The following is a 17,053-nucleotide window of genomic DNA, read 5'->3' on the forward strand; positions in this document are numbered from 1 at the left end:
AAAAGAAAAAGAAACCTAGTGTCTGTCACCAGCAGTTCATTGTTAACACTCAGTAAGACAGCAGCCATGTTTCCACCTCTCTCAGGTCAATGTGAATTAGATTCTCCATTCCCAGATGTCTTTGTTTGATGAGGGGGCGGGTGAGTGGGTGAGCGGGTGGGTGGGTAGCTGCGAGCCGAGACTTATGTAAGGGCCATGTGCCGACCATGACTCTCAGCCAACATAATGAACTCCCTCCTCCAGGCATCGGCTCTGACTCGCAGCCGCTCTTTAATGAAAACAAGGCTATGTGAATTACGAGGGTTAAACGATGAAGACAGAGGACACGGCTGGTGAGACTACCAGAGCTCTGTTTTCCCTGTTTCCCACAGGAGCCAGAGATTTATTAATAGTAACCTACTGTACATATTTGATTCTCCACGGATTTACTGTCTCACGAGGAGGATGAGGCTCCTTTTCTGAACACAAACCTCAGTGTTTGTATTGGATTATTTTCCCTTCTTCCTGTTCTTCAGGTCCCTGGTTAAACAGTCTCTTGCCTTTTGTTGTCTATTTTCTTAACAAGGAGTGCAATGTATTTATGAAATTCTGAAGTTTAACATTCCTATTTCATGTCAAAACATTTTCAAAGCAAATTAGTTTTAGACTTTCTGTAGCCCTGTAACCTTGTCTGAGCCCACTTGGTAATGGAAAATGTCACTGTCAACAACTAACAGTATTGGCTGGATCACTGAATAAACAGAGGGGTGACAGATTAAAGGAAAAAACAACATAAAGTGTCTAAGTAAGGTGTTGGGCCACCATGTGCCACAAGAGCAGCTTCAGTGCTCCTCAGCATTGTTCCTAGCCTCTGAACTCTGAAGATATTCCCTCATTTGGTGTTTTGATGATGGCGGTGGCGAGCGCTGTCTAACGCTGTCTGGAGTCTGGACTGTTGGTCAGACAAAACAAGCAATTTAACGTATTCGTGAAGTTTTATGGTATTTTTAACATGTCGCGCTGATGATTTATGCGCCTGTGTGTTTAAAGGCCGGTGTGCTGCAGTAATTGCTTAAATGTTGTGTATCTTGTCTGGCTGAGGTGGAAAACCACACACACCTTCAGGAGTCACCTCTGTCTTAGAGTTGGAGGGTGTGCGATTCTTCTGGTCACTGAGGCTTGGCTCACTGCTTGATGGTTAGTTAAACCAAAGTGCACGGCTGTCTGCTCGTTAAACTGCGGTGTCTCTCGTTTTCTGTTCCTACATGTGTTAAATACAAAAGATGCAATGCAGAGGTTTGGAGTTGTTCTAAGGCTCCTTACAGCTGACAGCTGAGTGACAAAGGAAAATCAGGACTTATTACCTTTGCTGCTGAGTAATTACTAATGTAATGTAACTACTTTTTCAATGAGAAATGAGTAGTTAATTACAGTTGTCAAGTAACTTATCCAGCACTGGTAAAGGCCCATCTAAAATCATGCGTTACAGTTTAGCTTAGGCTATAAATGCTGTTGTCCTTATAAAATCAACAATTAAATTGATCTAAAAATAATACACAGATAAATCTGTAATAAAAAACAATCATCAGCACAAATTTATTCAGCTTTTTAGATGTAAATCTTCATCAGATGAATCTCTTTTTGTCTTGCGGAAACACTGACCGTTAGATTATTCTGACTTCTGCCATCTTGCAGAATCACTCTGCTGACATCATGACATCAGCCTCTGACTGTGACAGTAAACAGCTGTGAGACCGGCCGAGCATCTGTATACGAGGTCGCCCTGACGCTGAGAAATCACAAGGACTTTTGACTCTTGCGCCTGTAGTTAAGCGTAAAAACAACACTTTACAACATGCCTGCACAGGATGGTGCAATCAGCCGTCTCACCTACAGACTGTGAGGAGATGATCCCATGTCTCGCTGCAGGAATGCCACATGGGATAACTATGATTCACACTTTGTCACGAGTGCGATTACCTCAGGGGTGTTTTATTCTCTCAATAAAAATCACATCCTGAGGGAATGTGAAGGCGGCTCTGTCCCAGATAAAACTGAGAGTCAAGTCTTTATGATAAGTTAATGTTGTCCAGATTTGAACATAGTGTGAACCTGATAAAAGATGTTTCCAGTTTTCATTTCCATGTGCAATTGAGCAACATTTAAGGTCTGTTACAAAATTACAGTAGCAAAAATCCCAGATGACATGCAGTGTCTTGTGCAGAAAATTTAATAACGATATTTATGTGGAACCTATTAGCCAATGCAGAGTATACTGTATATTAAACTTAGTGAAGAAAGTTAACATGTGTTCTTCTGAATGTCATTAACAAGGTCACATTAGTCGTATGCAGATAAAAATAAAAGATGAGACAAGTTTTATATAATGCTTATCCAACCCAGCAATTATAGAGCACTTTATTATATACAATGAAAATCAATCATAAGTGACACAAGTAAAACAAAGTGTCAGTAATATAAATATAATTACAAATAATGATCCACAACAAACAGACTTCAAGTTCAACATCATGTTCTCTTGGCATGTCCCAAACTCATACAGACTAATTCTGTACAATGTGTACAACATACTTGTCGTTGAAACTAAGAGAAAGTGAAAGTTTTTGCATTTATTGTTTTGCATTTTGTTGATGTTTCACCACTGACAACAACAATTTATTTATTTAATTTTTCCCAGCTGTGAGCAGCGCCTGGATTTCCCTAATGCATTGTATTGTGGAAGAGTGACAGCACGCTGATCTGTGCAGTCCAGCATACTAAATACTAAATACTATATATACTATATTGCCAAATTTAAACTGTTGAAATTAAAAGATTTTTTCTTCACAAACCAATAATAAATGACAGTTGAACAGTGGTTAATGCGGCCTGTGGCTGAGGACAGTGTGCGCTGCTTGTAAGGTGTTGACATACTGAACGTGTCCTCTGAACAAAGTAGAAGATAAAGATAATCAGAACAAAGCAGACTGAACCTATGGAGCGTTTCTTATCCTCTTCCATGTTGATGAGTGAAACGAGTGTTTCAGTCTTATCTGGAAAAGTTAAGGAGACGACACACTGATAATTCTGCCACGGAGAAACGGGCTGAGCTGGAAAGACAGCAGCAGATGTTAATAGTGACTCGTCCTGTAAGTACAATAGCAAAGAATTAGATCACTGTTGTAACACACAGGCTGGATGAGCACATTTTCACCCCAACACTATCATTAGTGTGAAGATGGAGTCAGAGCTGCCTGCTCCACTTTGAACTCATGTCAGTTTTAAAGGTCGTAGAAAATAACAGTCTCTGTGAATGTTTTTCTTTCTGTCTTATTTTGATGATCACTTGAGAAATTCAAATCTCGAATCAACACGTTAACCGGCTGGTTTGTATGATCATTTGTCTTGTGTTTCACAGTTTTCTTAGTCTGTTTATGTCATCTATAAAAGAAAAGGATGTGATCTTATTTTAGGTATGGACTAATAATCCACAATAAAACAGGAGATGGCCCATCTTGCATTCATTTTAATAAAATAATATCCTTAGTAATTATTGTTATATACAACTGGGAAGTGCTGAAAAATGTGACTTTATTATAAATAATGCAAGGCCTTATTGCCCCTAAGGTTTTTCCATAATAATTTCATGTTCCTGATTTTAAATGTGTGTCTTGTTTTAATGTATTAAGGAGGTTTGTACCATTTGCAAGTCTCATCTAAACATTTGCTGATTATAATCCGGTTCATGTCTGACGGGGCTCAGTCGCGTCTCAGGTGGATATTTTACCAGACTTTAATCTTGTAGTCATATCTGAGCTCATGAGATGATGTTTAGTTTCTTTTTTTTTTTTTGAGCAGAAATAAAATGTAACTCACCAACTTTTGTAGAAGTTTCAAAAAGCAGATGTTTATTGTATAGTTTCAAAAGTTTAAAAATGTGGTGCTGACTTCCATGACGAGGGAGGGATCATGACTCATTAATGATATATCAACAATCACAAGCCTGTTTCTGTGACATTTGGGTCACCATGAGGTCGCTGACACATAAATATTTGCTCATGAATGACTTCACTATCTCCTACACTGCCTGGAAATAAAAGGTCGAGACCTGTGATATTTTTACTCTGGCCGGTCACATAGTATCTGTCGTGGACTCTCAGCCACTCACTGTTATCATGGTGTTTCTCTATTTCAGGCTCTTATAAATATATATATATATAAATCCTGTTATCCCACACATAGCAGGCAGAAAGCCGCCTCCTCTCAGCAGTCTGACACCTATTTATCAGATGATTCAGGGTTTTCACACACAAACACTTCGCTCAGTAACTGGAGGATGTTTGTTTACTGCCAAAATAAACTCCTCCTGTGTGATTCAACAACAAAAGATTTGCTTCTCTCTCATTATTAGTCAAGAGAATATTATGTAACATGATGAATGGAAAGACCAGAAGTTTATCTAAAGGTCCTCTTCCTAACATAAATCTATTTTTATAAGATTATTAATTATAATGGTAGTTTTTTTTAATAAAATCACTGACACTTATAAAAATATATTGCACCTATTAGTCTTTGTCACTTTCACCTCAAGTCTGATTTCCTTTCTCTTATTTTAAACAAGTTTTGGACACTTTCAGTAAGTTGTGATGCACATGATCTGAGATTCACATTGTTTGCTTCACTGGGATTAAATCAGTAACAAAGAACAGAGGACACATTTAGTGACAAATAAAAGAAAATACTCGTCTACCTGGTGTCATGTACAGAAACATTTACAGTACTCAGGGTGAACTTTGGAACGTTCAGATAGGATTTACTTTTCTTATCAATAAATACGACCTGGACGATCTGCAGCAGCCAATCAGCTCTGACAGCAGCAGTTTTATGTAGCAGACAGGACCTTTTCCACTGAATCACACAGAACTGTATATTATGTTTGTCCATCATAAACTGACATCTTGTTATCAGCAGAATCACCATATGCCTTGGTGTCAGACGGGGATAATATTCAATCATTCATCGTCCTCTCCTTGTGAAGGACAAGTGCCTCTTCTCTCTGGTTTGAAATGGTTGCCGAAAAAGTTATTAAAGAAGTTAATAGTTTGATTGTGGTGATAATGTAATCTGCTTTTATTGCTGTGTTTATGTGCAACTAGAAGGTCTGACGCCTACGGCTTTGTTTTAACCCCCTTTCTCCTGTTTCCACCTAAATTAAAAAACCTCTATTTTATGCTTAATAACTTCTCATGTAATCATCACAGAACCACAGTCCATGGCTTAAAGACAAGACATTTGTACCATTAAATGTATGAACATCAATTACTTAATTCATTAATGTCAATGAACACATAGGACATTGAATACACAATTTGCTTTGAAAAAAGTTACACTTTTTTGTTTGTTTTACAGTGAACCTACTAAAATATGAATTATAAAACTCTTCAATTTTACATTTTTTGGTTCCCAAACTTCTTGGCCATAAGTGTAGGAAATTTCAGGTTGATATTTAAAAGTACTAATGTTTCACATGGCAATTAATCATTGGGATTCTTTTGTGTGTCTGAAACCTCTCCAAAATGGCTGATATCTGCTTTCCAATATTTCAAGAAATATTTTTTTCTTATAATTAATAATAATCTAATATTTTTTTTTTGCTCTCCTGGAGCTAATGACAAACATATTTCGCATATTTCTTAGGTTTAAAACACCAACCATGATCTGGGACATTCCCAGGTTTCATGTGGCCGGGGACCTTTGTTGCATGTCGTTTCTCTCTTGCTATAGATATACTGAGTGGGCTCTCAGGACACATAAGGTCAATCAAACTTCCAAGAGATTCAAAATGACAACAAGAAACTAAATGACAACAAAGAGACAAAAATAGAAAGATTTAGAATTATGCTAAATGACTACACTATGCAAAATGCACAACACAAAGCTGGCTCTCATATATCAAATCCCACCTCCTCACCCCCATAAAATCTTGCTTTTTGAGGTAATTTCCTCCAAGTGTGTCGGATTACGTTTTCACAATAAACAAACCACACCACAGTCCTGCTGAACAGAGAACAGAGTCTTGCATTTTCAGGCGTTTTTTTTTTTTTGAGTGGTTGTTTGGTGTCAGAGGAATTTGAACAGGATAACTCTCAGTCGGCAAAATGAACCAAACTAAAGGAGAAAAGCCTGTGGAGTGGAAATAAACAGATAAACATGCTTCTAGACACCCAAAAAGCCTGAGATTACACATCAGATAGACTGTACAAAACATTGCTGCAAATATGGCTGCATTAAATGATAAATGGTGAATATATGTTTATTAGTCATAACCTGCTGTCTGTATCACAGGTGAGATTTTTGTATGGATTTGTGTGGGCGTTTTATTATTTGGCAGGCAAGAGAAAATCACCCAGAAAGCTTTGCAGTCGCTTAAGTCAAGCTTTCAGTGAGAGTACCGCCATAATTATGGGTCTAATCAAAATCCAAAGATAGCATCAAAGGGAACTCTGTGGTGTATGTGTGTGTGTGTGTGTGTGTGTGTGTGTGTGTGTGTGTGTGTGTGTGTGTGTGTGTGTGTGTGTGTGTGTGTGTGTGTGTGTGTGTGTATGTGTGTGTGTGTGGAGGATATGACCGCATTATCAGTCCAGTATTTACAGTTTCTACCATGTGAAATTCAACATGCTCGGTCAGTATGTTTCCTTTGCTGCAAAATCACCATAACAGTCCATGTTTATCTGATCAAAGTGAGTCCTGTAAATATTCCACTAATTTCAGTTGCAGTTAAAATTGCGTAATAAGATTCACTGGAGAGAAAAGCGTTTTTAGGGTGTGTGTGTTATAGTGTGTGTGTGTGTGTGTGTGTGTGTGTGTGTGTGTGTGTGTGTGTGTGTGTGTGTGTGTGTGTGTGTGTGTGTGTTATAGTGTGTGTGTGGGGAGAATCTTATCTTTGTCGTCATGCTTGAACAGGAGACTCCCAAAGCATTGTGCCCTCCTCAAGTCAGGCAACATGTTCTGTAATGAGAGTGAATAAGACTTATGAACATAAACAGAGTCAGATCAAGCTGAAAGTAAAGATGCAAAAGTGGGAACTGTCAGATGTCAGAAAAGAAGATTGGTACCACTCTCATATTTGTATGTTAGGTATGGAGCTAGAGCTACCAGGTGATCAGCTTAGCTTAGCATAAATTGAAAGCTAAGGGGATACAACTAGCCTGACTCTATCCCAGTTTTAAAAAATCAGCCTACCAGTTCCTCTAAAGCTCACTTATTAACACATTTTATCTTGTTTGTTTAACCTGTTCACTAACAGGCATGTAAAAATGATCACTTTGATGTTTTGAAGGTGTTATTGACTGTTAGCTTGGGTAATCGTAGCTTAGCAAAAAGTCACCGAGATGTTTTCAACCAAGGAGCAAAATGATAGCTTAATTAGCTAGCTAAGAAAATGATAAACTTGCTTTTTTCCATCACTGTCTAAAACCAAGGACTTATGCAATTGTTTGAAAAATAACTCATGATTTCAAGTAGTAAATTTGCCACCATTATTGTTGTAACGGAATGCTAGACAAACATAGCAACAGTAACCAAAGGGGAGGGACTTCTGTACCACCGGTTGCCTGGCAACTCACTATGACAAGACTCAATATCAGTATGGTCAAGAGACAGTTAGGCCACAGTGTCGTATTTCCACAGTATAAACAAGTGGTTGTTTGTTTTTTTAATAATTCAATTTCACGATTAACTGAACTGAACTTTCGAATCCAAACAAACAGTGCAAGCTAATTTGAGCAGAAAAAGGCGTTTTACACACAGTACACTGTGTTTAGTTGAAAAATTTCCAGTATTAACAACATTCAGGCTATCAACAACGATCTTAGTGAGTGTGCAGCACAAAATAAAACATATATAATTTAGTGCATAGTTCCTGTTTTTAAAAAAATTCAAATTTTGGCGCCTCCCAGTGGTAATATAAAAAACAGCAGATGAAAGGGCTGAAAAATATTCATCAGGATAAATTTTTACTTAAATAAAAACAAATAAAAAAGTCATGACATTTTTAAATTAACATTTTTCCTATAGGGGCTTTATTTTTACTGTCTTTACTGACTGTTTTTATCTTAATCAATCCTCTATCTCAATTACCCTACCAATACAATAGTTATTGCCATGATCTCATAAAATATTCCTCTAAGCCGTTTTGTGATCCTTCCCTCCAGTTGTGTTTGGGGGTGGGTCCTGCTGGTGGGACTGGCCTCGTGACGTGCCTCTGTTGACAGTAGTAAAGGCTCCACACACACACTCCCACAGACATCGGCTATACCGCCTCACACACTCTCGCACTCCCCGCCGAGCTGTCAGTGAGCCACCGCCGCTCCACGCTTCTCTATCTGCGCGTCCTCTGCGCACAGCGGTGCCACCTTCTGCTCTGCTCTGTGCACATCTCACCCGCTCCGGAGCTGCGACCAGGGCTGAAGCTGAACTTTTGTTCTGAAACAAGGAAATAGCAATATGGCTTCTAAATCGATGGAGTTTCTGAAGCTGTCGGAGGAACAGATCAAAGTGCTGGAGGACAGTTTCAAAGGCTGCAAGCATCCGGACGGGACGACGCTCATGTTGGTCGCTGCGGAGTGCGGACTGTCAGAGGAGGACACACTAGTGAGTGGAAACCTCATATTTTAATTCTCCCTCCCTCTCCCCCCCTCCCACTCTCTAAAGATTGTGTGTGATCAGGAATTGGGTGATAATGTGAGGAATGAAGTTTTCCTGGTCCTGGTTGTTGTTTGTTGCACATTTGTTTGCCCTGAACAAACAGGATATTCAGAGTTTCTAGAAATAATGAAATAATTTAATTGAACATCCTAGTCTAATGTAGATCACTAGCTATAATATATGGAGAGTGATGCTCAAAAGTAAGATTATTTAATGATAAATTGTGATTTAAGCATGTTAGTGATCATTTTATATTTGTTTCTGATTCTCTGAGGTATTTCTTGAATAGCCCAATAGAGACTTATAGTTTTCCCATGATATTTGTACAATATCAGTTATTTCCATAAGAGCAGTGAGGCTCCAGTCTGTCTGCAGGGACATGTTTCCTATAGAAAAATGTATTGACTGGTTTTCCCAGTGCTGGAAGATGTTTTTAGTAATAAGACATACTGATAGCACAATGTAACAAAACTCCCAGTAAAAGTCCAGTGTTCAAAATTATTACATATGTAAGTATTCCAATTACACTTTACTATGATGATTAAAGGCAGGGTAACCAACCAGTGTAATTTTTCTTGCATTTCCATTTTGTGGCTGGTCCGGTTGATAATAAGAGTAAATATTATATATGCATGGGGAGTTTGATCTTAAGCAATACATAATGTTTTGTGTCTTTACAGTGGAGCACAAATATTGCCCAAAACACTTGAGAAAAGTACCTAAAAACTGCACTTAACTACAGTAGCTTAGTAAATGTACTTAGTTACTTTACTTCTGTGCAGTTATCACAGGTTTTACTTCAGTTTCCAGCCATGACTTTAAAAGAACACAAGAGCTCGACTCAGAAAACTTCACTTTATGCTATCACAGCTTAGTGTAAAGAGAGTTAACAAGTCATGAGGGTTATTGGTGTCACTATTGGTGTCTCTGTCAGGTGACTTCTGAGGAAAGAACCTGAGACTGAACATGAAAAAAAAAGGACTTTTAATCTGAAATGTCAAACCTGGAGCCGCTCCACTGACAGTGAATGGAGCAGGTTTGTGGACAGTGACAGGAGCTCAGGGTGATTTTGGTCAGTGTTTCTGTCACAGTGTGATGAAATAATCCTCATATGAGTGCAAACAAACTCTGATCACAAGGCAGCGCCTCATTGATCGTCAGTGGAGCAGCTCCAGGTTTTTTTTTTTTTCATGATGAAGTCACGTCAGAGTCAGGTTTCCTGCTGCTGCTTTTTCAGCTCTGAAAACGACTCTTGTTCATTCTAACAAGCAGTGATTCATCTGTTCAGGGTGACTTCAAGTTTAAAGAAGTCATATGTTTGGATGTGGGAAACTCATATGCAACACAAATTTTTAATTTAGCCTGTAGTTCAAACGATTATTTGATATGATACAATAAAAAAAATATATAAACTCAGGTTTTAGAAATTGTATTGAACATATTTCATTTTTTACCAAACAAGTCGATTGAATGAGAAAATAAAAAACAGATTAATGAGCATTGAAAATAAATAGTTGCAGCACTTTATGTTACAAATATTGATACAGAAACAGATATAAAAATTATCCTAAACAGCCAAACTCTGAAGTTTGAGTGTGAAAGTTCATTCTTGACCTTGTGAACAGGATTTTAACAAAATAACCTTAACTCGACTAAAGTCGACTGATCAACCACGTCTTCATCAGCGGAAGAAGTTATTTAGCATGAAGTTGTATTGTGAGTTTTGACCTGGCTCATAGAATGGTAAAAAGCGTTTATCATTCTATGAGCATTTGTCCCTGGTATTTATACAGTACAGTAACTTTTATCAAACTGTAGACAGACATTCAACGTCTGACATTAAGAAATATTAGAAAACAAATAATAAATAATATGAACAAACACTCAGTATTTTGTTTTTCAGGAACAGACAAGGTGTCTCATACACCCAAAAAGAAATCCCATCACACAAGACACCAGTTCAGGATGTAAATATCAATGAAAACAAATAAACATACTAAGAATGTCCACATTCTATTAGGCAGTGCTATCTACCAGCTTACTGCGATTTTTCTCATTGGCGATGACCTGACAGAAAATAGCCAGACTAAGTGGAGTAAGATATAAGGATGTTGTTACAGTCAGTGATTGAATTAGAAAAACTGTCACTGTCAATTATAAAAAAAAAAGCATCACATTATAACTTAGTTATTCAGTCTCTACCACCCCCCTCTCCTGCATGTCAGCACTCCCACCATCCGTCTATCTGAGGAATGTCTTTGGCCTACTGTAAAGGCTGTGCAACTGTCACATCAGGAGCCAGATGTGAAGCTTCAGAGCACCGATAACAACAAGTGAAGTTATGCAGGCACCTCCAGTAGCATTCCTCTGATAGATAGGTCATTGTAGATGCACTCTAAAAATTAGTTTAAGTTTGCAAAAGCAAAGGATGGATGTCTTATTTTAGAATAAAAACAGTCAGATGTTATTCCTGTTTGCCTGTTGGATTTGCCAGGCAAACAACATGACTACGTTACGCACTATATACTTAGCTGTACACACTGGGAGGTAAAGGCCTACATGTAAATTCTGTCCTTTGAGGCGACGTAACATTGGGTTCATTTCATAGGCAAATTTCTGCTGGTCTTTGTGTTATTGAGCAGACAGACACGTTGAGGCTGGTGGAGAGAGACAGAGCTCTCACATGGCATGGAACATGTGTCCTTTTCATAATTAGCTCTCCCAGTACAAACATTTCACCAATCAATGACTTTGTGCGTCAGACACATGTTTTGTGTCACTGGTTTTTCCACTTTGACTCCACAAACCGGTTCCTCTGGATTTCTCAGGGCACAAAAAAATCTGCAACACATTTTGTCCTGATTTGTAAACAGCTGCTTCAAGGAGTTTCTACTTATTTAGAAAGAAAAGTCACATGAATAATTATATAATACAAGAGTTATACAGTTATAGCATCTTCTACACTTGTGTTACAATAGCACCACAGCAGCAGCAGCAGCTTCAGTCAATCAGTCAGATAATTAATCTGCAACTATTTTGATAATTAAGTAAAGGTTTAAATCTGTTTTCAAGCAGTAATGCCAAACATACAGTCGCTCCAACTTCTTAATTATGAAAAATTTCTGGATTTTCTTGTTGTAAAATTATTGTAAAATTGAATATCTTTGTGTTGACAAAACAAGATATTACATAATGCACCTTGAGCTGAAGGAAATTGCAAAAAGACGTTTCTTGGTGCTTCATAGACCAAGCAATTAATCGATTACTCAAGAAAATATTCTGAAAATTAATCGGTAAAAATAATCTGTTGCAATCCTGCTGTAGTTACATATGTTGGAAGAATATACATGAATCCTAAAAATATTCTTTAGGTTGGCCGACATAGACAGCTGCACTGATTTAAATCAGTTACGTTGGATGTATGTAAGGATGACGACTCCTGTGTAGGGACCTACATGAATTTACGCAGAAAAGGGGGTTATGGGTAACCGTAGGTCGCAGAGGCTTGCGGATTCGCTGTCACACATAGATCCCAAATCTCAATGAATGCATTGTGCAGATGCGCATGTGAAACAAGCTTATTATTTAAGTTAGCCGACGCTAGCAGTCTAGTGGCTATCTTTATTCTGGTAGTTGTGTGCAGATTTACGGCCTGTGTTTTGTCCCGGCAACAAGCCTCCCAGCGACTGTCAGGATGTATCCCTCAGTGGAAATGCAAACAACAAGAAAAGATTGTAACTTTGAAGGATACCCACTTGATTTAGATAACTGCTACTAACTACTATTACTGCCAAGCAGCATCTTCAGCCTGTCATTACTATGACAGCAGAAGTGTTTTATTATTTAGCTCTGCCCACCGATGGTTTATATTCAGCTTTTTCTGCCTCAAGAGAGAAAATGTTTGTTTTTTTAAACTAAAACTGCAGCAACCGCTTCCCAGTTCCTCCTCTGGTGTTAGTGACTGTTACTATTCATTTTGCACACAATGAATGGGAGGTGGGAGAAACCAGGGCCAACGTGACAGGGAAACCTGGTCCAGCCAGAGTGAGGTAAAGGTCTGGCCCCTCTTCAAAGGACCTCACTTCATTCCCAGCTGATGTTTTTTTCAGGCTTTCTTTTTTCTCTCTGCCGCTCACCTCCTGTTTTTGAATTTATTAACAAAGCTCTCATTGGAGAACGTTTAGCTGAAGAAACACACCCCTGCTACCACTCCCTGTTTCACATTAACAGCATTTACAATGTGCTTCAGCTTCTGTGCAGCATGTTCAAGCTCCTTTCACACATTTTATTTGTTTTCAGTGCAGCAGAGTCAAAAGGTAGAGTCAAGTTTGAAAGACCATGTTATGTAATGCAGTGTTAGTCAGTGGGAAAACATGACACAAGCACTATTGTATGGGTCAGCAGGATTATAAATCCTGACATTATTGTTCAGAAATGGCATGTGTGTAATGCTTTTACAAGACATTTAAAGATCTTTTGAACTTTGAGAGAGGGCCAGAAACAATACAAAGTACAAAACCATTCACTTGCATTCAAAACCTGGAAGAGAAAATGACATTTTTAAAGGCTAAACCTCTAAAGACCGGATCTTTAGTTGAGTTGACAATAGTACTTTTTCCCTAAAATTGATGTCTGCGTGAAATCCTGAAAAACAGAAAGCAGCATGAACAATGAAGTTCCGAGACTAGTTCTTAAACTGATTTAGTTTTCTGCATTTTTTTTAAGAGCAAACCCAGACAACTCCAAATGGGAATCTCATATGTTGTAAGTGCAGAATGTGGAAACCGTTCCTCCTGCCAGGCGCATGCCTCACACGTCCAGTCAGGCTCGTGGGTCTTGAAGCTGGAGAGCCGAATCCCTCCCTTTCCACTTATCGAGATGATGTCATCGTTGTTGTGGATCCCTTGGCAACGTGAACAGTGAAAACAGCGATGCGGCGAGTCACGGGTGTGTGTCATAGCACTCAGTGCAGTCGTCATCTGGTCAGAGTTTGAGTGTGGCAGTCATTAGCTGAGTGGTCAGAGTGCAGACAGGGAAATGGATCCAGAGAAACAGCATTTTCTGTTAACATTGGATGGAAACGTTCGTTTTCTGTGGTTGTCCTGACACAGCTTAACCTCAGGGTCACTGCTGTGTCTACATGAGTCAGCCACCACATTTACATGCACCAAGAAATGTAACTGTAATGTGATTATGAAGATAATGAGAGTCAGAAAGGAAAATAGCTGCAATTTGTTTCTCTCAGTGAATCACAGTGCCCATATTTAGGGTGTCTGTACTGATGATTGTACTCTGGTGACAGAAATAACACAAAAAAGTTAAAACTTAGAACAGATGGGGATATCCATCTGCAACACAGCCCATCCTGAAACTTTATAATTTAATCCCTACGAAAACTTTAATTCTGCATTAAGTTACTGTTTTCGATGACCAAACTTAACCCTCAGCCGTCCTGTAAATCTTTTTTGTCACATTCTGTCACGTGTGTTTGGGTCATACTCAAATAGTGTAATGTTACATGCTAAACATTAGCGTGTTAACGTGTAGACACATTAGTGCCAGTGCTATTGACAACATTACATTTACTGTGCTGTGATGTAGCATGGTAAAATGCTAACGGACAATGTCAGTGTATGTTAAATTGAATAGCTTTGAACATGGATGTTTACATGCTAATGTTAGCAAGCTAAAAAGTAAAATGTTAATTGCCAGATGTCAGCAAATTCAAAAGCTGTAACATATCAACATTAGCATGCTAAAAGGCTAAATGTATTTATCCATCTATCAAGCAGATGTCATGGCAGCTTTATACTCTTGTAGTGATATTATGAAGACTACACCAACATGTTCTGTGCAGTGACAACTCCAATTGACACCAGTCAAAATATTATGCATGCACTTTATCCCATGTTGTTTGTTGCTTGAATGCTCACAACAACCACAGCACATGTAAACAGCGCCGTTAGGTTTCCTATTTAAGAGTCATATAGAGAGAGCTAAGTTGCTAGAGGCGGTTGGGCTAATCTATTGTCCACATGTAAATGTAGCCAGTGGCCTGGGGATGAGAAAAGTACAACAATGCATTTGGAGAACTCAGTGTTTTGTTCAAATCAGTCTTGACAATACCAGAACTCCACCTGTATAATTTCTCAGGAATATTCATGTCATGACTGCATTTTGTCAACCGGACCAGTTAGCTCATGGCTCTCATGTTTCAGGCACTGCAGCAGTTTGTGCCAAATGTGCATATGTGCCTTGTTCCTGCAACAAAAAAAAACCCCTGTTACCTGATTTTAACCCCTCCCTCGGGTGTTTGTCCTTTTTTCTTTTTGTTTATTTGTTTCCTCCAGAAATGGTTCAAGCTACGTAACGCACAGTGGCGGCAGGCGGAGGGTCTTCCAGCTGAACTGGGCTCGGTGCTGGACTGAGACTTCGCGACCACCTCCTGGATGCCCGGAGCTCTGTGCTGACCTTGTTTTCCCTGAACGAGCAGACCTCCCCACCTCTTCCTCGTACACTTCCCTCTCTGTGTGTCCATCTCTCTTTTTGTATCTATGAAGCTATTTGAACTTACAGAATGTGAAGGTGTTTGTGTTGTTGTTGCCAATTATAACCGCCATGTTTACAGAAATAAACATATTGTTATTATAAGTTAAACTGACTCGAGCGTGCTTTGCTTTGAGGCTACTCTACATCTGGGATCCAAATACACTGAGGAAGCCGAGTTATACAATGGTGGGATGTTCAAAAAATGGTGGGGGCGGTGATTTGGGGGGTTGTGCTTTTGTTTTCGGGCTTTGTTTACATGCATGTCCATCAGCAGGGAGCATGGCTGGACGCCAAGCTTTTCACAGGGCTATGAAAGATGTAAGGAAGCGCTGGGATTACAATAGATGCTGCTGGAATCTGCTGCCGCTACCCAGGAACGTCCAGAGACAAATCTGGAACATGTCCAGCAGTAGAGGGAGTGGGGGGGGGGGCATGTGAGCTGACTGAACTGAACTGAGTGGCATCATGGGCTATACAAATGGCAGGTGATGTCATTTCATTGTCCCTTTTTCCCTGTGACTGAGTTCTGTAAAAAGGACGTGATCTCACTAGCGAGTTAGAGAGGGTTCACTTCAAAGGATAAGGCTGGTAATAATTCTACATCTTTCTTTTTTCATCATCAACTTGTCCGCAGATCCACAAAAAGACTAATGAATTCTTCTAACAAGTATTGGGTGTGTGTTAAAACCCCAATATATCTTGTGTCACAGAGCTCCCACTGTTGTCCAGAAACTATTAAAAACACAAATTACTCAGCCTTATTTAAAATGAAACAATAAAATGAAACATTTCTGACTCAGAGAGTGCCAACACACAAACTAATGACAACAACAAAAATATTACCAGCTTTATCATTAAAAAAGGAGAAAAGATCTAAACACTTTATGGCCTTACAAGGCAGCTGTTTGTCATGCAGTTTTCAATTTCTATCTCTAGTATTTTTTTTATTATTTGGGTTGTTACCTCTGCCAGGGAGACTTGATGTTTTGTGTTAGACTTTTTTTTTTTAAATTGTCAACATCAGACTTAGGAAGTTTATAAAGGAGGTTTCCAAAGGGCATTCTTGAATATTTTTTCTATTTCCTTATAAATACTTCCTTGTAATACTGTTCCTGCTTGAATTGAGAAAAGGCGATATGTAAATATCACTTGGGTGTTTTGACACAGATCAGGAAACTGATTCATAAAATAATCAGATATTTTATTATATTAAAAATGATTAAATTTATAGGATTGTGTAGCATCAGCCGAGATGTGTCCTTTTGAGAAGATATCCTGAAATCCAAAGTTCATTCTTGACCTTGGAAACAGCAAAGTCAACCTGAAGTGAACAAACTGTCTTGTGTCATGGTGACACTAATGCACAGCGTTTATGTGACTAAATATGAATTGTGTAATATAATATAATATATAATATAATATAATATCTTAAAAATATCAAAAGGGTAATTAGAGTAGTGGGGTAAGTTAAGATGTTTGTTTCTGCACATGTTGCTGTAGAGGAATGAAAATATGTCCTGAAATCAGACAACCAGGTTGAAAAGATGGAGCAAGAAGAAGAGAGCGAGGAGAGATACAGTTGCTCACTTTCAGTATCCTGATCTCCCCGTTTGTGTGTGAAGAGACTGAAGAAGGTGGGAGAGAGAGAGAGAGAGAGAGGGGGAGAGAGAGGATGAGGTTTCCTGCCAAAGAGCCAGGAGTGAAAACGCTGTGATCGTGGGAACTGTCTGCACAACGAGCTCGACAGAAACCAACACCCACCCAACAGGTAGTTCAACTGCTCAGAAAAACACACTGCTGCGTTTTACAGGCTGCTGTC

At 38.8% G+C, this 17,053-nt stretch overlaps 1 protein-coding gene across 1 annotated transcript; it reads left to right on the plus strand.

Annotated features, from left to right (window-relative positions):
* Positions 1–8,282: 8,282 nt before the first annotated feature.
* Positions 8,283–15,315, plus strand: hopx (HOP homeobox). The gene is made up of 2 exons (XM_022760193.1): positions 8,283–8,631; positions 15,036–15,315. The coding sequence occupies exons 1-2, from the start codon at positions 8,485–8,487 to the stop codon at positions 15,111–15,113; spliced, it is 225 nt and encodes a 74-aa protein (XP_022615914.1). The 5' UTR covers positions 8,283–8,484; the 3' UTR covers positions 15,114–15,315.
* The last annotated feature ends 1,738 nt before the right edge of the window (positions 15,316–17,053 follow it).

Source organism: Seriola dumerili, unplaced genomic scaffold (genome assembly GCF_002260705.1).
Source record: "Seriola dumerili isolate Sdu_G_001 unplaced genomic scaffold, Sdu_1.0 BDQW01000331.1, whole genome shotgun sequence".
Lineage (NCBI taxonomy): Eukaryota > Metazoa > Chordata > Actinopteri > Carangiformes > Carangidae > Seriola > Seriola dumerili.